Source organism: Sciurus carolinensis, chromosome 6 (assembly GCF_902686445.1).
Source record: "Sciurus carolinensis chromosome 6, mSciCar1.2, whole genome shotgun sequence".
Classification (NCBI taxonomy): Eukaryota; Metazoa; Chordata; class Mammalia; order Rodentia; family Sciuridae; genus Sciurus; species Sciurus carolinensis.
In genome coordinates, this window is record NC_062218.1 from 52,384,832 (window position 1) to 52,408,984 (window position 24,153).

A 24,153-nucleotide genomic window follows, 5' to 3' on the forward strand; every position below is an offset into this window, starting at 1 on the left:
AACAAATTATTTCATTTACAAACATTTTGGCAGCATTTTCCGGGCAGCATCATTGTGAATTGACTATTAGTTTCTTTCTCCTCTTTTCCCCACATAATAAATTTGAGATGTGAAAATCTATTAATTTTTTTTAACTCCTCGTGACATATTCCAAAGTTCATTTAAATTTTGCCACTACTTTAAACACTTTCAATTTCTCAAATTAGGTTGTTTCCAGTTTCATCATTCATCTTAAAACATTTTCAGTAAGGACTGGGGTTGTAGCTCAGTGGTAGAGTGCTTGCCTAGCTTGTGTGAGGCACTGGGTTCAATCCTCAGCACCACATGGAAACAACTAAATAAAATAAAGAATATTTGGAGCATGATATTCCCTTTAAAAAATATTTCCATTAAAACTTGGTTTAGGTATTGGGTATAGCTCAGTTGTAGCAGTTGCCTAGTATGTACAAGGCAATGGATTCAATCCTCAACACCACATTTGTGTGATTTTTTAAAAATTAAGTGACTTAAGACTTATAAACTGTATTTATAATGGTTGCCATGTGTCATTTTACCTGAAAAATTATATTGGAAGTAAATATCACAAGTATAATACATAGTTTTTTTCTAAGAAGGTGTATATGTAAATATAGGTGAAGTTCTATAAGTTTCATTTATAATTGAGGCCTCTGTGTTTACCCTGTTTTTTCTTTTCGCCCACTGTATCTCAATTTTCAGAAAAGGAAACAGAATACTATATATTCAACTCAGCCTTTTATGCTTCTCTTATCTGTATCAATTGCTGAAACTGATTTCTCTCCTTTTAAATCTTATTTATTTATATTTTGGGGGGATGGAAGGGCACTTTGACTTTTAACCGTTCAGAGAACATTGGGGTTCTCTCTCTATGTTAATAGTTCTTCAAATGAAGGTCAGGTCAGGATGTCAAGTTATTATTGTTTCAACCTTTTAACCTGTCTCATTTAAAATCTTGAAGATCACATAATGATAAAAAACAAAGCATCAAATTTATATTTTTAAAATTAACTAATATTCTGATTTTTTTTCCTTGAGCTATCTTTCCCAGCTCAAGTAAATGCATTATTTTTGTTTAATTTACAAATAAGTTATGCCTTAGTTTTAGATTTTTTTTTAACCTTAGGGAAAAATAGCCGTATCATGCCTTAAGACATACTAAGGCCAGAGATATAAGAAAGTTTTTTGCTCTAAAAACTATAATATTTATTTGGTATAGGAGGTAACAATGGGAGCTTATTGGGTGAGTTCATGAATTCTGAAGCCAGACTAATTGAGTGAAAATCTTTGCTGTGTTTCTTACTTTGTGACCTTGACAAGTTATCTAAAAGTTGAATTTCTTTTGTATCAATGCCCCTATCTGTAAGATAGAAAAAAAATGTTAAAGCATTGCATGGGGCATAGTTAAGACAATATAAAAATTTGTTATTTAGTAAAAATCAAAAGAAGTATTGTCAAACTTCCTTTCCATCTCTACAACTGTGACTATAATGTTTATTCACATAGGAATGTTTATGAAACATTTCAAGAATTTATGGTATATAGTGGCTTCTTACTGTTATGATCAATGTTATATGATTAAATATTATGTTAGCTTTTCATTACTGTGACAAAATACTTGAACAAATCAACTTAGAGGAAAGATATTTTGGTTCATAGTTTCAGTTCATGGTTATCTAGCTTCACTGCTGTGTGCCTTTGATGACTATCATAGCACAGGGAGAGTGGTGGCACAGAGCTGCTCATCTAATGACTGCTGAGAAGAAAGCAGAGGGCCAGGAGGTAGGAGGAAGAGGAAGAAAGAGGCCAGGGACAAGATATACTCTTCAAGAACATGTCCCCAGTGACCTTCTTCCTCCAACTAGATCCCATCTTCTACAGGTTCTACCCCACCCAGTAATGCCATCAAATCATGAATCCATCAATGGATTAATCTACGGAAAAAGTTAGATCCCTCATGAACCAATCACTTCCCAAAAGCCCCACTTTGAAACTTTTTTTATTGGGGACCAAGCCTTCTTCTATACATGAGTTTTTGGGGGATAGTCCACATCCAAACCATAATAAATATCATTATCAACTTACATGATTAAAAAATTAAATGTGCATAGTAAAATAATACATATAAGGTATCCATCACAGCCCCTGGCATATTAATAAGGTTCTTTACTTGCTTTGTATTGTTGACACTGTCTCTAGTCATCTCTCAATAAATATTGTTAGGTTGACTACCATTAACTTATTTTCCCATTACTATCTATTCTTTTTGCCAATGTGGAAATTTTTCTTTTCTATGTTCCCTCCTCTGCTTTTCATTCTTCCTGCTCATATTTAGCCATTCTTGAAAAGCCAGAAAAAATTCTGGACCTAATAATGAAGAGATGGCTTTATATGTCAATTCCAGTTTGTATTATCTATAAGAGCCCTTTTAAGAATTTATTAGAGTTGTACTAATTTGTATAACTGTCACCTTGTAATGGAAGGAGTCAATATATAATATAGATGTTTCACAAGATTAATTCTATTCTTCACAGACTTTATCCATATATTCACTAGTTTCTCAGGCAACCTATTGAGGTAAAGCTACACTGTTTATTTTTATTGAGTCACTCCCAATAAGTTTTCCAAGGTTCTTTAAAATATAGATTTGTATAACCCATTTGAATTTTTAAAAATACTTTTAGTTATAGATGGACACAGTACCTTTATTTTATTTATTTATTTCTATCTGGTGCTGAGGATTAAATTTAGTGCCTCATATGTGCTAGGCAAGTGTTCTACCACCAAGCTACAACCCCAGACCCCATTGAATTTTTTTTTTTTTTTCAGTACTGGGGATCGAACCCAGGGCCTTGTGCTTGCAAGGCAAGCACTCTACCAACTGAGCCCCCATTGAATTTTTAATAAGGGATCTTGGCCCATGTAGAACCAAATTGTTGAGAATTCATATTTTCAAATAAAAAATTCTAACAATATAGAAAGTAAAAACAGGCATACTGTTATCAATGCACATTTTGATAGTTTTAATAGTTAGAAAACAGTACTTTAAAAATAAAAGGATTAAAGAAGACAAAGATTACAGTGCAGAATTTAAAAAATTGTATACAGAATAGGCATCCAGCATTTGTTAAATGCTTATCATATTTCAGGTACTGTCTTAAGAGATGAGGGTAAAAAGAGGGTAAATGCATGCTCCATGAAGCTTACCAACTAATGGGGTTTGCACCTGGGAATGAAACAAAAAAGGCCTCTACTATTAAGTTATTTTCAGGAGATAAAATAATTATTCTCAGCATGAAAATCTGTGTCATATGTTATAAAAATAACCAAAACAATTATATTTTAATTGTTAGAGTATGTAGAAAGTTAAATTACAGTCATTCCTTAGTATCTGTGGGGGACTGGTTGAAGATCCCCTACAGACACCAAAATCTGTAGATACTTAGGTCCCTTACTTTAAAAATGGTTTATTTTCATGTAACTTACGTACATCCTCCTGTATACTTTAAGTCATCTCTAGATTACTTATAATACCTATTAAAATTTAAATACTATGAAAGTAGTTATCAGGTTGTATTGTTTAGGCATAATGACAAGAAAAAATGTTTATATGTGTTCATTACAGATAGGTTTTTTTCCTGATTTTTTCTTTATCTGTAGTAGGATAAATCTATGAATGTGGAACTCACAGATGCAGAGAATAATGTATTTGGAAAATAATTTTTCTCCCTGAAAGAATGTATTGGTAACCATAATAATCCTAAAAATAGTAACATGAAATATAGTGAAAGTATTTAAAATCTGGAGCAACATGAAGCATTTAGAAAAAAATATTTAAATATGACACATAATATAATATATAAAATATATAGAAATATAATGTAATATATAAATATATAATTTAATACATTGTAATATAATTTAATGTTATAAATATATAATATAAATATATAAAATATTTAAATATATTTTTAAATTAAATGGCTGCAGATTCTTCCATCTTTTGCCTATGTACTCTACCTTTCTCAAACTATTTGATAAAGTAGATTGGAGTTAGGATCTTCAGTTTAGTGCTTTTTCTAAGTTACCTAAATATAATTTATGAGTACCAGAGATAGGCTGGTAATGATTGAACTGTCATTGTAGATTAATCAGTACTAGAATTTAATATTTTGGAAAAAGCAGATGGTAAAAGCACAGAAAATCAAATTCTAAAGATGTCTCAAGTTTCTTAACTTTTTATGAAAATCATAAGTAGTTTATTTAGAGTGCAGTCACTCTGGGTGTGTATTGAGTATAAACTTTTACTAAGTGTCTCTGGGGACTACATTTTGGGACACACTGTTCTAAGATGGTGCTTTACAGAGCTTGTGATCTTGATCTGGATGACTTTTCTTTAGTGCTAATCAAAGGAGTCTTGCCAGAATATTGCTGCTCATATGAAACTCTGTAGAAATCGGCATCCACAGATGTCTTAGAATAAAGTTCAGAGCCCTAGAATTACCAGGGACTAAACAATGCAAGGTTTCTCCCTGTAAGGGGCAAGTCGGGTAACATCTCTAAACATTTGTATTATGTTGTAGATTTAAGGAAAAGGATCCAAGGGAGTTTCCTTGTTTTCATGTTATTTTCTTACTGCGGAACAAGCACATGGAGACCTATTGTAGCTTGAAGTGCTTCTTTTCTTGATAAAATTGAAAGATACATTTTCTTGAGATATTTGAAAGAGGTTAGAGGGCTTTCTGATCAGAATAATTTCAGCTTATGACTGGAGTCTGGTGATGGAAGGACAGGGTACTCCTCTAGAGTACCTATGTGAACTTGCCACCTGTCAGCTATCAACTGAATTGTCTCCCTTAGGGTCCAATTTTCTATTTTGTCAGACTGGGTTAGTAATATTAACTACTTCATGAGGTTATGGTGACCAAATCAGGAAATACATCTAAAACAATCACAACCACTGCTGGCAAAAAAAATCTTGCTTTTCCATTTAGTTCCACAGCTCACATTGGTCCTTGGCTCCAGTTTCATTACTTTGTAGTTTCCCCCCTCTTTATTAGTCTAATGCTCAGTTACTTTGAAACTTTTTAATTTTATCCATCAGTTTTTTCAAATTAAAAGGAAGTTTTAAAATCTAAAACCTCTAGTTTAGGTCAAGTCATTAGTGGGTATACTTTTCAAAAGATCTGTTATTCTGTCATGTGCTTATCTATGAATAGACCTGTACTGATGTGCACTCCCTCCTGTCCAGTTTAAAGTACAATTTTGATAAAATTTTACTTAGAGATCCAGCTTAAAGTGCAATTTTGATAAAATTCCCCAAAGAACTTAAATTCTACGAATATTAGGAAAAAATAAACTGTTTCTAAAAAGTCTGTTTATTATTTAATTTAATCTGGATAATTCATATTGCACCATGATTCTCCAAGGTGAGTATATAGAAATGAGATGATCTCTTGCTAACATAATTATTTGTTGTATGTGTCAAGTAGTCAGCTTTACTTTTTGCTAATGGAGGAGGAGAGAACAAAATTTTATGATTATTCCGGTTTTTCTTAACCAGCTTTCATTAAGTACATTTTTATCTATTATTTTTGGTTTTGATAAGTTTTATTAGAGTACAGTTTACATATAACAAAATACGCATTGTAATGAGTTTTGAACAATGTGTATATAATTATATAACCGTCATCTTTATAAGCTTATAGCCTTATGCGTTTCAACTGCACTTTCCTTTTTTTCTTTTCAAATCATTATTCTGTTTATTCCTTTTTTTCTAATTTATTTTTATTGTAAACAAATGGTACATCTTGTTTCTCTGTACATGAAGTAGAAGCATGCCATTTGTATAATCATACATTTACATAGGGTAATGGTGTTTGATTCATTCTGTTGTTTTTTCCTTCCTCCCACCCCTCACACCCCTATTTTCCCTCTATACAGTCCCTCTTTCCTCCATTCATGCATTCTTGTCCCCCTCCCACCCCCCATTATGTGTCATCATCCGCTTATCAGTGAGATCATCCACCCTTTGGTTTTTTGAGATTGGCTTGTCTCACTTAACATGATATTCTCCAATTTCACCCATTTGTCTGCAAATGCCATAATTTTATTATTCTTCATGGCTGAGTAATATTCCATTGTATATATATACCACAGTTTCTTTATCTAGTCATCAATTGAAGGGCATCTAAGTTGGTTCCACAATCTCGCTATTGTGAATTGAGCAGCTATGAACATTGATGTGGCTGCATCACTGTAGTATGCTGATTTTAAGTCCTTGGAGTACAGGCCAAGGAGTGGGATAGCTGGGTCAAATGGTGGTTCCATTCCAAGTTTTCTAAGGAATCTCCACAGTGCTTTCCAGAGTGGCTGCACTAATTTGCAACCCCACCAGCAAAGAATGAGTGTACCTTTTTCCCCACATCCTCGCCAACAACTATTGTTGCTAGTATTCTTGATAATCACCATTCTAATTGGGGTGAGATGGAACCTGAGGGTAGTTTTGATTTGCATTTCTCTTATTACTAGAGAAGTTGAACATTTTTTCATATGTCTGTTGATTGCTCGTAGATCTTCTTCTGTGAAGTGTCTGTTCATTTCCTTAGCCCATTTGTTGATTGGATTATTTATATTCTTGGTGTAGAGTTTTTTGAGTTCTTTATAGATTGTGGAAATTAGTGCTCTATCTGAAGTATGAGTGGCAAAGATTTTCTCCCACTCTGTAGGCTCTCTCGTCACATTGCTGATAGTTTCCTTGGTGGAGAGAAAGCTTTTTAGTTTGAATCTATCCCAGTTATTGATCCTTGTTTTTATTTCATGTGCTATGGGAGTTCTGTTAAGGAAGTCTGATCCTAAGCCGACATGTTGAAGATTTGGACCTACTTTTTCTTCTATAATGCAGGGTCTCTAGTCTGATTCCAAGGTCCTTGATCCATTTTGAGTTGAGTTTTGTGCAGGGTGAGAGATAGAGGTTTAGTTTCATTCTGCTGCATATGGATATCCAGTTTTCCCAGCACCATTTGTGGAAGAGGCTGTCTTTTTTCCACTGCATATTTTTGGCACCTTTGTCTAGTATGAGAAAATTGCGTTTATTTGGGTTTGTGTCCATGTCCTCTATTCTGTACCATTCATCTACCTGTCTGTTTTGGTACCAATACCATGCCGTTTTTGTTACTATTGCTTTGTAGTGTAGGTGAAGTTCTGGTATTGCGATACCCGCTGCTTCACTCTTCCTGCTAAGGATTGCTTTAGCTATTCTGGGTTGCTAATTCTTCCAGGTGAATTTCACAATTGCTTGCTCTATTTCTGTGAAGTATGTCATTGGGATTTTAACTGGAATTGCACTGAATCTGTATAGCACTTTTGGTAGTATGGCCATTTTGACAATATTAATTCTGCCTATCCAAGAACATGGGAGATCTTTCCATCCTCTAAGGTTTTTTAAATTTCTTTCTTTAGTGTTCTGTAGTTCTCATTGTAGAGATCTTTCACCTCTTTTGTTAGATTGATTCCCAAGTATTTTATTTTTTTCAAGGCTATTGTGAATGGGGTAGTTTTTCTACCTTCTCTTTCTGAAGATTCATCACTTATGTATAAAAATGCATTAGATTTATGAGCATTGATCTTACATCCTGCTGCTTTACTGAATTCACTTATGAGTTCTAAAAGTTTTCTGGTGGAATTTCCCAGTTCCTCTAAATGTATAATCATGTCATCAGCAAATAGGGATAGTTTGAGTTCTTCTTTTCCTATTCGTATCCCTTTAATTTCTTTGGTTTGTCTAATTGCTCTGACCAGAGTTTCGAGGACAATATTGAATAGAAGTGGTGGAAGAGAGCATCCCTGGCTTGTTCCAGTTTTTAGGGGGAACGCTTTCAGTTTTTCACCATTTAGAATGATATTGGCCATGGGCTTGGCATAGATGGCCTTTACAATGTTAAGGAATGTTCCCACTATCCCTCTTTTCCTAGTGTTTTGAGCATGAAGGGGTGCTGTATTTTATCAAATGCTTTTTCTGCATCTATTGCAATAATCATGTGATTCCTGACTTTAAGTCTGTTGATATGGTGAATTACATTTATGGATTCCAGGTGTTGAACCAACCTTGCATCCCTGGGATAAAACCCACTTGATCATGGTGCACTATCTTTTTATATATTTTTGTATGCGATTTGCTAAAATTTTGTTGAGAATTTTTGCGTCAATGATCATTAAGGATATTAGTCTGAAATTTCTTTCCTCGATGTGTCTCTGTCTGGTTTAGGTATCAGGGAGATACTGGCTTCATAGAATGAGTTTGGAAGGGTTCCCTCCTCTTCTACTTCATGGAATACTTTGAGAAGTATTGGAATGAGCTCTTCTTTAAAGGTTTTGTAGAACTCAGCTGAGAACCCATCTGGTGCCGGACTTTTCTTTGTTGGTAGGCTTTTGATGACTTCTTCTATTTCATTACTTGAAATTGATCTATTTAAATTGTGTATGTCCTTCTGGTTCAGTTTAGGTAATTCATATGTCTCTAGAAACCTGTTGATGTCTTTGCGATTTTCTATTTTGTTGGAGTATAGATTTTCAAAATAGCTTCTAATTATGTTTTGTATTTCACTCGTGTCTATTGTGATATTTCCTTGTTCTTTCTGAATTTTAGTAATTTGAGTTTTCTCTCTCCTCTTTGTTAGTGTGGCTAAGGGTTTATCAATTTTGTTTATTTTTTCGAAGAACCAACTATTTATTTTGTCAATTATTTTATTGTTTCTTTTGTTTTAATTTCATTGATTTCAGCTCTGATTTTAACTGTTTCCTATCTTCTACTACTTTTGGTGTTGATCTGTTCTTCTTTTTCTAGAGCTTTGAGCTGTAGTATTAGGTTGTTTATTTGTTGATTTTTTCTTCTTTTATTAAATGTGCTCCATGAAATAAATTTTCCTCAAAGTACTCCTTTCATAGGGTCTCAGTGATTTTGATATGATGTATCTTTGTTTTCATTTACCTCTAAGAATTTTTTTGTTTCCCCCCTGATGTCTTCTGTTACCTATTCATCATTCAATAGTGTATTATTTAATCTCAGATGTTGGAGTAGTTTCTGTTTTTTATTCTGTCATTTATTTCTAATTTCAATGCATATGATCTGATAGAGTACAAGGTAGTATCTCTATCTTCTTGTATTTGCTAACAGTAGCTTTGTGGCATAATATATGGTCTATTGTAGAGAAGAATCCATGTGTTGCTGAGAAGAAAGTGTATTCGCTCTTTGTTGGATGGTACGTTCTATAAATGTCTGTTAAGTGTAAATTATTGATTGTGTTATTAAGATCTATGGTTTCTTGGTTCAATTTTTGTTTGGAAGATCTGTCCAGTTGGGAGAGAGATGTGTTAAAGTCACCTAGTATTTTTGTGTTGTGGTCTATTTGGTTCCTGGAATTGAGAAGGATTTGTTTGACATACATGGAAGAGCCACTGTTTGGGGCATAGATATTTATGATATGTCTTGCTGATTTGTGCTTCCCTTAAGCAGTATGAAATGTCCTTCTTTATGCCTTCTGACTAACTTTGGCTTGAAGTCCACATTATGTGATATGAGGATGGATACTCCGGCTTTTTTGCTGAGTCTATGTGTATGGTATGTTTTTTCCCATCCTTTCACCTTTAGTCTGTATGTATCTCTATGACATGAGTCTCTTCAGGCAGCATATTGTTGGATCTTTCTTTTTAATCCAGTCTGCCAGTGTATGTCTTTCTATTGATGAATTCAGGCCATTAACATTCAGGGTTATTATGTGATATGATTTGTATTCCTGGTTATTTGGCTCAGTTTTGTTTTTTAACATGACTTGGTTTCTCCTTTATTTGGCTGTTCCTTTAGGGTAGTTCTTCCCTTTGCTGATTTACTTCATTGTTTTTCATTTCTTCATGGAATATTTTGCTGAGAATGTTCTTTAGTGCCGGCTTTCTTTTTGTAAATTCTTTTAGCTTTCATTTATCATGGAAAGATTTTATTTCATCATCAAATCTGAATGAGAGTTTTGCTGGGTATAAGATTCTTGGTTGGCATCCATTTTCTTTCAGAGCTTGTAAAATGTTGTTCCCGGCCCTTCTAGCTTTTAGGGTCTGGGTTGAAAAATCTGCTGATATCCGTATTGCTTTCCCCTTAATGTCATTTGATTTTTTTCTGTCGCAGCCTTTAAGATTCTATTTTTATTTTGTATGTTAGGTATTTTCGTTATAATGTGTCTTGGTGTGGGTCTGTTATAATTTTGCATATTTGCAGTCCTGTAAGCCTCTTGTACTTGATTTTCCATTTCATTCTTCACATTTGGGAAATTTTCTGATATTATATCATTGAATCGATTGTTCATTCCTTTGGTTTGTTTCTCTGAGACTTCCTCAATCCCAATAATTCTTAAATTTGGCCTTTTCATGATATCCCATAATTCTTGTAGATTCTGTTCAAAATTTCTTACCATTTTCTCTGGTCAACTTTGTTTTCAAGATTAAATATTTTGTCTTCAAGTCTGAGGTTCTGTATTCCATGTGTTCTATCCTATTGGTCATGTTTTCTGTGGAGTTTTTAATTTGGCTTATTGTTTCCTTCATTTCAAAGATTTCTGTGTGTTTTTTTTTCTTCAGTATTTCTATTTATTGAAATGATCTTTTGCTTCCCACATTTGCTCTTTTAACTGTTGATTGGTGTGATCATTCAAAGCCTGTATTTTCTCTTTTATCTTATCGTTTGCTTCTCTTATCATTTTAATTATGTACATTCTGAACTCCCTTTCTGACATTTCTTCTGCCATGCTGTCATTGGGTTTTATTGATGTAGCATCTAGGTTTGTTTGGGATAGTTTCTTCCCCTGTTTTCTCATATTGCTCAGGTATCTACCCCTCTAGTATGAAACTATGAGATATTGCAGATTTCCTCTATTGACTAATATTGTTTCTTTAGATTTCTAATAACTCACCTCCTAGCCTTCAGTAGCCTGAATTCTTGGAGGAACTTGTTAATGCAGTGCTCCACAAGGAAGCAGTCCTGCTAGGGGTGGTGGCCTTCAGTGGGGTATATTCCCTATATTCCCTGCTAGTGGGCAGAGGCACCTCCATTTATTGACCGATGGTCAGTCAAAAGGGGAACTAGACTGCAAGCTGGGGCATGGCTGATCTGGGCCTGTGTCTCTGGTTCTACCACACTGGTGGGAAAGCCTCTGCTGGTGGGGAAGGCTCACCCAGTGGGGAGTCTCGCTGGGCAACTCTCCTCTGAGAAGTTTCCTTAGGTGCAGAACTACCACCTGGGTTGGGCAGCCCTCCTCTGCTGTGTTCCCTGGGGTCCGGAACTCCCGCCTAGGCTGTGGAACCTCGCCCTGCATGGAAGCCTCTTGCTGGGCGGCCCCTCCTCCGAGAAGCTGTCTGTGGTCAGGTCCTGCCACCAGGTTGTGGGACCCTCACTCTGCGCTGAGTGGTCTCGTGGGCGGCCCCTCCTCTGAGAAGCTCTCACTTTCCTTTAAGCAAACAACATTAGACACATTTTATTGGCGCTAACAAATCTACTTCATTCTCACTTGTTGCTGTGGTACTGTTTTCAGTGAGAGCAGTTTGGTCCTCAGCAGCTCATCTCTAAACTTCACTACAGGTATTCTCCATTTCTTCTAGGCATTTCTAGCCACCCTAGCTTGTTACCCTATTTCTTTCTGATCCAAGTACTACTCTTGCCTAGAGACAGACAAACTTCAGTTGAATTCCTAACAGTTTCCCCAGGATCCCCATTTGCTTCTGGTTACTACCACTGTGGCTTATAGCACTTTTGGTGATTTTTCATCTGTTGTGTACTTGAATATACTGTGCTAGGGTTTTTGTTTTTGTTTTTGTTTTTGTTTGTCCCCTCATTAATCTCTTAGAAGTTCCTCCCAATTTCTGGTCCATTGGAAGTTGCCCATTTGTATTTTCTACTTCAGCTATTAGTTCCTTTTTTAAAAAAATACATTTTCTATAGAGTCTGGCCTAAGAGGATCCACCAGAACTTCTTATTCATATCCAAGTGTGACTTGGTATGCATTGATCAGGCATTAGCACTGATAATTTTTCATTGTATATGAAATATTATTGTGTACAATATTCAAAATAATGAAATATGGCCTCAACATGTAACAATAGCTGAAGTCCCCTTTCCCTTTTAATTTATATTATGATTTGGGGGTGGGGCTAAAGGAATTTAGATCAAGATACCTTCTTTATAAATATTACCAAAATGTAAATAAATCACACTGAAACTTTTTTCCTATATCTGGTCCCCTTTTAGCATGTCAGATGTAACGATGGAAGAGAAAAATAGCTCAGGAGGGACCAGTCTGGGAAATTAAACCTAGAAGTTCTGGATGATCTTGGCTCCAAGTCATAGCCTAAGATAGATTATTCAGTGAAGGATTCTTAAAATCAGCCCTGCTCCTTTTATATCACTGTGAACACAGGCTTAAAAGGTATCTCCAGAAATGTCCCTGTTGTTTGTTATTTTGTTTTACTGATTATAGTACATCTGCTTGGGATGTGAGAAGGTATTGTGCTTTTGTACCTTGTAGAGCTATTCATCGTAGAATCTGATTCTTAAAAATACAATGTGGAGGGGGCCTAAGGATCTAGCTCAGTTGGTAGAGTGCTTGCCTCACAAGTACAAGGCCCAGGGTTCAATCCCCATGACCCTTTTTCTTTGCATATTCCTCTCAACAACACTTTCATGTCATTTCATAGAGTGAAACTTTGTCATCCCAGCATGGACCTTAACAATTAATGCAGCAGTAATTTACAGGTGGAGAAACTGGGACCCAGAGAGGTAAATTAGCTGATGTAAGGTGACATACATACATACATAGCAAACTTGAATCAGGTTTTGAACCCACGACTGCTTTTCCACTGAGCCACATCCCCAGCCCTTTTTTTATTTTTATCTAGAGGCAGGATCTTGCTAAATTGCTCAGAGCCTTGCTAATTTACTGACATTGGCTTTGAACTTGGAATCCTCCTGCTTTAGCCTCCTGAGCAGCTGGGATTACAGGTGTGTACCACCTGCCCCAGCATTGCCCAGCACTTTTCTGACATGTTGGGAAGCCATTTTGTCTCAATTATATACCATTTAGTTCTAAAAATCTACTTTAGAAAGTCAAACACCTCTCTCTTTACATCTTTGTTGGTCTTGTACAGCTGAAGTTAGTCTGGACTTTTTGGGCTACCTATACGATTGTTCCTACAGGGGAGGGAAATTATTTTTTCTCTCCCAATCTAGGTTCCTGGCCAAAGCTATTGTAACAGAAGACATGAAGAACTGAAGGAATAAATGGGTATTTTTATGTTATGTTAGAGGGAAGACTACAGAGTCATGGAGAAATAGGATAGGGCAAAGAGATATGATCTAATGGTAACAAATTAGGGAAACAGCATGACCTGTTTGTTTATATTCTTCTCTGGATCCTTCATGTTCAATGATAAGGATGTTTCTTTCCCTCTTATATAGGAAGGTACTTCTCAATTGAGAGTTGCTAAGACCTACTGCAGAGGAGGTCAGAAAATCCTTAAGTTGTTTACCACTTCAGGGGAAATGGGGAGGAGGAAACAGAGAAATCTTTTTGCTTCTGCTGTTTTTCAGTATGTTAAGGTGGCATGTTTGGGGGTAGTATGCCCTGAATCCTATCATTCCTCTCCCCTAATCCTCCCAAATGCTTATTGAGCATCCTGATAGACAATATACCATCTTTATTATGTCAGTAGTAGAAACAAATAGAATCAGAGATTGAAGGCCAGAGGAAAGTTACCATGAGTTGTATTATTTTATTTCACCCACAGGGAAAAACATTAAGATACTAGATTTGTCCATTCCATAATTTATGACTGAATTTTAAATTTTATTTGATGAATTCAATAAAGTGGAGGGGGTTTTGATTTTGTCTTAAATTATTTCCTGAAAAAATATTTTTTTTCTCTTTGTAGATTTATTTCTGATGATGGGAACAAAAGGAGGAGGACAGTGTATATCTGCTCTCTAACTGAAGTTGAATTTATACTTTTGAATTTTATTTAAATATGAAATTTGTGAAATAAATTCCAAACTGGTAATTACTAATATTGTTCATTTTTATACAACAGGATAGACATGATTCAGCTGATGCTCCAAGTATTTGCCATGTGTGGCACATGAATATAGAAGCCCTTCCAGAATGGATAAACTGCCTAATACAAAAAGTAAGTTTCTTAGTTTCTGAATAAAACCTTCAGAATATTATTGTCATACTTTTAGAACTGTTTTTCTTAGCTGCATTGTTTTAAGACATGTGAAATGTTGTGTTACTCTTTTCTTCATTTTGAAAATTCTTTTTAGATATAAATGACAGTAAAATGTATTTTGACATATTATACATACATGGAGTATAGCTTATTCTAATTATGATCCCATTCTTGTGGTTGTACATGATGTGGAGTTTCACTGGTTGTCTATTAATATATGAATATAGGAAAGTTATATCTGATTCATTGCACTGTCTTTCCTACTTCTATCCCCCCTCTCTTCTCTTCATTCTCTTTTGTCTAATCTATTGCACTTCTATTCTTCCCCTCCCCCACCCTTTGTTTTGTGGTAGCATCTGTATATCAGAGAGAACATTCAACCTTTGTTTGTTGGAGATTGGTTTATTTCATTTAGCATCATTGTCTCCAGATCCATCCATTTAGCAACAAAAGTCATAGTCATTCTTTTTTGTGCCTGAGTAATATTCCATTTTCTTATATATCCTACAATTTCTTTATCTATTCATTTGTTGAAGGGTGTGGAAGGGTACTTAGGTTTGTTCCATATTTCACTTATGGTCCTCCTCATTATTATTGGAGTGCTCCAGGTGCTTCTCTGTTTTGGACTTTACCCTTGATATTTCCCCTTCTTTGAATGTTCTCACAAATAATCAGAAAAACTGCGGGGTTTGTTCCCGCATTTCCATAGTTCTTTATTTTCAATGAGAAATTGTTTGGCCAACCTGTCAGTTTACAGTTATCCCTTCCCCTTATTACCCTTCTTAACACTGCCGTTCTCCTTTGTCTGCTTTATGTACCTACCTATATTTTATAGACTCATACACACTATAAGTAATATAAATATATTGAAGTGTATATGTAACATGTGTAATCCTATACATACATATATACACATTTGCCCATACACAGATAGAATATTTAGCTTGTTAATTGCCTAGCCTATCCCATTAGAGTATAAGCTCCATGAAGTCAGGGATTTTTACATTTTGGTCATTGCTACATCCTAAGCACCTAAAATAGAACCTGTTAAATGAATGAAATATCTTGTGTGTATCATTTATGTATATATACGCATGCATATATACATATGTATAAAATAAACTGGATAATTAATGACTCTTAATGGTATAATCAAAATGAAAATGCTGGATTTTAAAGGATCCTTAATGTAATATTATGATCAACTACTCACCTTGTGAATAGCATGCTAATTTTTCACAATGTAAAATACCTGTCTTAGTAAAGCATAAGTAGTATGATTTTTGGAAAAATACAATTGCGTTTCTCCATTGAGAAGTTTATTTTTTTGTTGTTGTTAAAAAAAAAAAATAACATTTGGTAGACATCTCTTGAATCTTCTTAGCATTGTAATGATTTCATGGGAGAATGCCAGTGTAAGCGGCATTGTAAGTGTCCTGAACTTTACAAAATATATTAGGACACTACAGATGTTCCACTATCTTTGTTGAAATGATCATTTTAACCCAGTTTATTATTAATTTCTAAACTGAGTATAGAAAATGCATTTTCTAAAATAAGCAATCAGTATCTTTTGGTTGAACGTAAAAAGCCAGGAAAAGCTTTATTCTGTTGGTTGGGTAAAATTCCCTCCCCTGGTGCTTAGTATGCAAGAAGTGTATCAAAACAGACACTTTTCTGTGAGATTTTACTTGCAAATTAAGCTCTGTAGACTGATTTGCTTCCTGGTTCCATAGAATATTTTTCTTTTCATTAGTTCACACTGTATCCATATTCAACCTATTGTTTAAGAGACTCTCTTTTGGGATTCTTAGACGTATTGTTTGGATGGGCATGATTTGCAATATGTTATCATTCTAGAACTTTGTAGCTGCTTATCTCTATTTATTGGAAGGCTTGTTTCCATTTGCTGTTCTGTCTACTAATCAGAAAAGAGAAAGCTAGCCTTTTCTGTAGCATAGAAAACTTTCATGTGGTTGACTTTTTCTTTCTTTCTTTAAAAAAAAAAAAAACAAAACTTACATTCTCTTCAGTTACTTTACAATGAAGCATTGTTTTTATTTTCTTTTATTACCTGTAGGCCCAGTGGACAGTTGGAAAACTGAATTGCCCTTTCTGTGGGGCCCGTTTAGGGGGCTTTAATTTTGTCAGCACTCCAAAATGTTCCTGTGGCCAGCTTGCAGCTGTACATCTTTCCAAGAGCCGGACTGATTATCAACCAACAGAGGCAGGCAGACTAATGAGACCATCGCTGAAATACTTGTCACATCCTAGAGTTCAGTCAGGTTGTGACAAGGAAACTCTGCTGACAGGTGGTGGCTCCAAAAACAGAAATCACAGGGTTTTAAACATGGCCCAAAATAATAATGGCCTTGGAAGATTAACAGAAGCACTCTGCCTGGAGGTGCGACCAACATATTTTGAGATGAAGAATGAAAAATTGCTCTTCAAAACATCAGATCCAAAATACCAGCTTTTTGTTCCCCAGCTTATGTCTGGCAGGTGCACTTCAAGAGCTATTCATAGAAAATCACATAGTTTGGATCTGAACATCAATGAGAAGCTGACTTTATTACCCACTTTATATGAAATACGTAGTAAGACTACTGCCTATCCCAGGCTAAATGAAACACGGCCTGTTGCCCTTGCAGGCTTGCCTTTACAGTCCAATAAAAATAGCTGTTCTTTTCAGAATCCATCCAGTTTTGATCCTGATATGCTGCTGCAAAGATTTTCAGTGACTCCCCGTGAGACCCAGACACAAAGAGGAGGAGAATTTCAGTGTGGTCTAGAAGCTTCTTCAGTGTATTCTGATCACACTAACACTAACAACCTGTCTTTCCTGATGGACCTGCCCTCAGCCAGCAGGAGCATGCTGGAGGCCTCAGACCAAGAAGAACACCTTTCCCCTCTGGATTTCCTGCGCTCAGCCAGTTTTTCACTGGGCACCATTAATCAGAGGCTGAATAAGAGAGAAAGGAGCAAATTGAGGAATCTAAGAAGGAAACAACGAAGGCATGAAAGATGGCTACAGAAGCAGGTAATTTTTAAAATAAGAGTCTACTAAAAATTCTGAATTTCCAAGTATTGGAATTTGGGGAGTAAAGCTAACTTTGAATATTTATATTACAAACACTGAGTTTTTATTTATTTTATTTCTTTTTGTAGATGGACAGAATACTTTTATTTTATTTATTTTTATGTGGTGCTGCTGAGGATGGAACCCAGTGCCTCACATGTGCTAGGGAAGTGCTCTGCCACTGAGCTATAGCCCCAGCCCACAAAAACTGAGTTTTAATTTTTGAAATGACATTTCTCTCTTGGTATACTTAATAATTATGTAGCCCTATTATAACTGACATGTAAATCATGTTTCTGTGTTTTACCTATGTTTAGGAAAAGCTGCTTCTGTGCACTTTTTCCCAGTTCTAGCTAATAGTTTAAAGGAGGATTAATTTCATTATATTGAAACTGAATTGTTTATCACAAACATTTTAAATTTATTATGTGTTAGGATTGTTTTGCAATAATTCTATTTCAGGTTAAGTTGAAAAAAAGTTTCCCTAAATCCAAATCAGGTAATGAATTTATTCACTTTTCATCACATCATTTAAATTTTCTAAAAACCTTAATTATGTGCTCACATGATCCATATATGATTAATTGTGCTAACTGGTGAACATTATCTAAATGTTATCTAAATGATAATTTTCCTTACTATAATTTTGTAGGATAGTTTGCTTCTCTGTGATTTGAACTTCTTGTGTGCCCCATAATAATATGCTCCAGGGTGAGGTGTGTAAAAGGACTGCACGATAAATATTAGGTGCTGTGAAAACCAATTAAAGCCTATTAATGAGGTGCTATGAAAATTTAGAGGTTTGATAACTAATATATTTCTGTATGAACTTTTATTGTAAATTGCCTGTATTATTTGCTCTGTAGTATGGTTATTAGTTCTAATTAATTAATCTGTTGAATATTAACACTGTCCACAGAACCAAAATATAGAAAGCTACAACTTCATATAATAGTTCATTCTTTTAAAGACAGTTAAGTGAGCCCAGTATGGCTTGTTATCCTAGTCATAGACTCAATAAAATTCCAATGAGTGCTTCAACCAGATTAGGTGATTTTTTTCATCTTTCAGTTACATAATATAATTATAATTATAGATAATTATTTTTTGACTGGTTGCTAATAAGAACATTTAAGTTTGGTTTATTTGCAAGTGATGATATGATATCAAAATAAACTTTATAGGATGTAAAAAATTAATATATTTATCATTATTATAATATACTTCAAAGCATAATTTACTGAAGCTGCAAGATTCAAAATGTTTATTGAGAAATTTGACTCATGCTTAGATAAATTGGAGATGATCCTATGTTAAGTTTTTGTTCAAAAAGAATACTTTAAAAACAATGTGGAAATCTCTGAAATGATTTTCTAGCAAATAGAAATTTAAAAGAAGTATGAAGATTGTATTTACTTCATTCTGTTAATAAATATTTGCAATTCTTTGTAAGTGTTTAGTTTTGGGGGTAGGCACTTCTGAAAACATCAGTGATATTATTAATCATTTTCCAGCATAGAAATGCTCTATTTTAATACAGTTTAGAGCAAAACAAGGGCAAAGTTCGTTTTTTGTGTTTGTTTTTATATAGATGAAGTTACTTTTTTTTTTCATTGACACACATATATTTGACCGATTTGCTTATCTAATTAATCAGAATTAGTGAATATTAGACCTGTGACAAGGACAGTGTAGGGAATGGCACAGCAGAATCCTAGTAGATTTGATTGGTTGCACAAGAGCTACAAGCAAACAAATGCCCAATGTCTCTGGAGCAGAAAATTTAAAAGGGTAGAGCAACATAGAAATTTTGTGAGTTGGCAATATAAATATACTCCATTGTTAAAGCCAGAAAAATTTTTTTTTAAAGTCAATCATGTTAATTCAAGCAAAAATACAAATTCTAGCAGATTAATATCTGGGATAAATTAATGGCACACTTATTTAGCTCATTACATGTTTAATAAAGATTAACTCTGTAAACATTCACCAAATGCTCATTTTGGATACCATGCTTTTGGGTAATGACTTTGGTCCAGATACTGTCCTTTTATATGAGGAAGGTAAACATAAAAGATATAAAAGCACTAGTTACTACTGTTAATATTTTCTTAAAATGTTTTATATGTTTTTTAATTTAAGTGAAATTTTCCACATTTATGGGGTACCATGTGATGTTTTGATACATGTATACATTGTATAATATTTAAATAAGGGTAAGCATATCTGTCTTAAAGTTATTTATGATGAAAGCATTCAAAATCCCTCTTTTGAACTAGGAATATAGATCAGTGGTAGAATGTTTGCCTAGCATGTGTGAGGTCCTGGGTTTAATCCTGACTAATATACACACACAGACCAAAAATAAAAAGGATTCAAAATTCCTCTTCTACCTTTTTTGAAATATATAGTACATTATCATTATCTATTGCCATCCTGTTGTGCAATAGAACACTGAACTTATTTCTCCTGTTAGTACCCATTAGTCAACTTTTATCACTCCCCTCTTTCCCTTCCCAGCCTCCAGTTAAAACTCTTCTACTCTCAACTTCTGAGATCAGTTTTTTTGTGTGTAAACAAATGGGATACATGTTGTTTCTGTTTGTACATGGAGTAACAGCATACCATTTGCGTAATCATACATTTACATAGGGTAATGATGTTTGATTCATTCTGTTATTTTTCCCTTCCCCCCCACTCCTCCCACCCCTCTTTTCCCTCTATACAGTCCCTCCTTCCTCCATTCTTGCCCCCCCACCCTCCATTATGTGTCATCATCTGCTTATCAGCGAGACTGAGATCAGTTTTTAATATTCTGTATATAAGTGGAATCATATGGTATTTTCTTTCTCTACCTGACTTATTTCACTTAATATAATGACTGCTAGTTTCATCCCTGTTGTCCTACATGACAGAATTTTATCCTTTTGTTGATTCAATAATATTCTATCACATGTATTTTTATATGACATTTTCTTTATTCATTCATCTGTTGATGGACACTCAGCTTGTTTCCATTTTGGCTATTGTGAATAGTGCCTTAATAAACGTGGAAGTACAGAAGTCTCTTCAACACACTGATTCTATCGCCTTTGGATATAGACCAATTAGTGAGATTGCTGGATAGTATGGTGGTTCTATTTTTAAGTTTCTGAGAAATCTCCATACTGTTTTCCATAATGACTACTAATTTATATTTTCATTAGTGGTATGTAAGGGTTCCCTTTTCTCCATTTCCTTACCAACACTTATCTTTTGTTTGTTTGATAATAGCCATTCTAATAGGTATGATGTCTTACTGTGGTTTTGATTTACTTTTCCCTAATGATTAGGGATGCTGAATGCTGTTTTCATATACCTTTTTGCCATGTGTTTGTCTTCTTTTGAGGAATGTCTGTTTAAATTGATTGCCAGGTTTTTTAAATGGTTATTTATTTAGTTTTGCAATTGAACTTTTGGAGTTCCTTATATATTCTGTATATTGACCCCTTGTTAGATGTATGGTTTGCAAATACTTTCTTCCATTCTGTAGGTCCTCCCTTTATTCTTTTTTTTTTTTTTTTTTTTTTTTTCTGTGCAGATGCTTTCTAGTTTGATGTAATTCTACTTTTGCTTTTGTTTTCTGTGCTTTTGGGGTCTTAACCAAAAAACATTTGCCCATTCCAATGTTCTGAAATATTTACCCCATCTTTTCTTCTAGTAGTTTCTATGTTTTAGTCTTACTTTAAAAGTCTTTAATTCCTTTTTAGTTTATTATTGTATGTGGTAAGAAAGAGGGATCTAGTTTCATTCTTCTTCATATGGATATCCAATTTTTCTAGCACCATTTTTTGGAGGGACTGATCTTCCCTCAGTGTATGTTTTTAGCACGTTTATTGAAGATTAGTTGGGTGTAGATGCATGGATATACTTCTTTTTTTTTTTTAATTGTAAACAAATGGGATACATGTTGTTTCTCTGTACATGGCGTAAAGGCATACCATTTGTGTAATCATAAATTTACATAGGGTAATGTTGTTTGATTCATTCTGTTATTTTTTTCCCCTTCCCCCCACCCCTCCCATCCCTCTTTTCCCTCTATACAGTCCTTCCTTCCTCCATTCTTGCCCCCCTCCCTAACCCTAACTCTAACCCTAACACTAATCCCTCCCACCCCCCATTATGTGTCATCATCCACTTATTAGCGATATCATTCGTCCATTGGTTTTTTGAGATTGGCTTATCTCACTTAGCATGATATTCTCCAGTTTCATCCATTTGCCTGCAAATGCCATAATTTTATCATTCTTTATGGCTGAGTTATATTCCATTGTATATATATATACCACATTTTCTTTATCCATTCATCAATTGAAGGACATCTAGGTTGGTTCCACAATCTGGCTATTGTGAACTGAGCAGTTATGAACATTGATGTGGCTGTATCTCTGTAATATGCTGATTTTAAGTCCTTTGGGTATAGGCCAAGGAGTGGGATAGCTGGTGGATATACTTCTTGACCTTGTGTTCTTTTGTACATTTGTCTATGTGTCTGTTTTTATACCAATACCAATCTGTTTTGATTACTATAACTTTATAGTATATTTTGAAGTCAGGTAGCATAATTCCTCCCATTTTGTTCTTTTTGCTAAAGATTGCTTTGTTTATTTTATTTTTTGTGGTTCTATATACATTTTAGGATTTTCTTTTTCTGTGAAGAAAGTCATTGGTACTTTGATAGGGATTGCATTGTGTTTGTGTGATAGGGACATTTTAATAATGTTTATCCTTCCAATTCATGAACATAGGATGTCTTTCTGTTGTGTGTGTGTTCTTCAGTTTTTTAAATCAGTGTCTTGTAGTTTTCATTGAAGAGATCTTATTTGCATATTTTAAAAATTTTTAATTGACAAGGAAATCTGTATTTCTGACTATCATTTGACATTTTTAATGTATTATTTTTTAAGTTGGAAATCTTTCAGTGGCATATACCATGATATAAAGTGTTCATTTCACTACAAAATTATTTAAACATTTAAAGCTTAGAAATAGGAATGAGATTGATGTTGAAGCAGAAACTACAGCCAGTTTTGTTTTTCTTCAGCAAAAGTTAACTGAGCATCAATTTTGGGGAAAGACATAGTGCTGAGCTGTATTTAAACCACAAAACTTCTTTTATATCCAGCATAGTTCTTCTTTTCATAATTACCATGTGGTAACATTTATTCCAAGTATATAGCTGTAGGTTTATATAAAGATAATCCCAGTGGGGATACAGAACTGTGCATCATCCCCAAAACTACTTTGTGTTAATCACCTTTAAACTCATACCTTCATTTATCCTTAATCCTTGAAAACAATTGCTCTATTCTCTATTACTATAGTTTTGTCAAACTGATAGTTATAAAATAACATAATGTTATCATAGAACCATATAGTAATCTTGAGATTGACTTCATTTACTAAGCAAAATTCATCCAAGTTTTTGCATATGTCTACAGTTTGTTCTTTTTCATTGCTCATTAGTATTGCATTGTATGAATGAACCACAGTTTTTTATTATTCAGCTATATAAGGACAGGTAGGTTGTTCAGGTTTTGACAATTACGAAAAGAGACATTATAAACATTTATGGGCATATTTTTTTGTGAACCTAATTTTTTATTTTTCTAGGGTAAATTCTCAGGAGTGGGATTACTGGATCATATGGTAAGTGTCTATTTAAATATATAAAAAAACTCTCAAATTGTTTTCCAGAATGGTTATTTTCTTTCTATACAGTTTTGAAAGTTCTTTATATATTTTGGATACAAGTTCCGCATTGGATATATGATTTGTAAATATTTCCTCTCAATCTATAGCTTGTGTTTCATTCTCTTAACAGTTTTTTTCCTGCATAGCAAACATGTTTAATTTTGATTATGTCCACTTTTTCAAAAAATTGTTTAATAGATCATGTTTCTAAAAGCATGTCATATTGAAGAACTCTGCCTTACCCTAGGTTATAGATTTTCTCCTATGGTTTCTTCTAAAAGTTTTATAATATTATGTTTTACATTGAAAATTATGTACCTTGATTTTTTTAAATAAAGCGTGAAGTTTAAGTCAAGTCCCGTTGTTTTGCACAGAGGTCCAAAGTTTCAAGTACATTTTGTTGAAAACTGTGTCCTTTCTCTATTGAAATACTTTTGCAATTTTGTCAAAAATTAATTGGATATTTATCTGTGGATCTAGTTTTGAATCTTTTGTTCAGTTCTTCATTTCTGCTCTTTTACCATTAGCTCTTTTTCTTGTTTGTTGGAGTTTTATAGTAAATCATAAAATAGGATACTGTGAATTCTCCAACTTTATTGTCATTTTTCAAAATTGTTTTATCTATTGTAGTTTTGATTTTCCATACAAAATTTAGAATTAACCTGTTTGTGTTTACAAAAATTCTATTGGGATTTTGATTGGAATCATGTTAAATCTATAGATACTTGGAAGGAATTGAAAACTTTACTATGCTAATTTTCCCAGACTATAAACATGAAGTATCTTTCCTTTTATTTAGGTTTTTGATTTCTCATCAGTGTTTTGCAGATTTGACATTCAAAACATGTATGTTTATTTAGATTTCTACCTAAGTATTTTTTCTTTTGGGGGAGAAGTTATTGTTGTTTTGAACATCTTTACTTAAAATCTTACATTGTTAGTGTTTAAAAGTACTATTTTCGTTTTGATTTTGTATCTTCTGGTGTTGGCAGTACAAGTCTTTGATATCTTTTGTCATTTTATCCCTATGTATTCATATTTTTAATATAATTGAATTTTGTATG

The 24,153-nt window shown here is 34.0% G+C and overlaps 1 protein-coding gene across 2 annotated transcripts in view; it reads left to right on the forward strand.

The window, feature by feature from the left end:
• Window positions 1-24,153, forward strand: part of Rnf180 (ring finger protein 180) — a 279,148-nt gene that overhangs the window by 45,371 nt on the left and 209,624 nt on the right. For both annotated transcript variants that reach the window (XM_047554697.1, XM_047554698.1), the window contains exons 3-5: window positions 14,140-14,235; window positions 16,358-17,317; window positions 23,009-23,044. In XM_047554697.1, coding sequence (XP_047410653.1) covers window positions 14,140-14,235; window positions 16,358-17,317; window positions 23,009-23,044 — 1,092 coding nt within the window. The remainder of the gene's footprint in view (window positions 1-14,139; window positions 14,236-16,357; window positions 17,318-23,008; window positions 23,045-24,153) is intronic.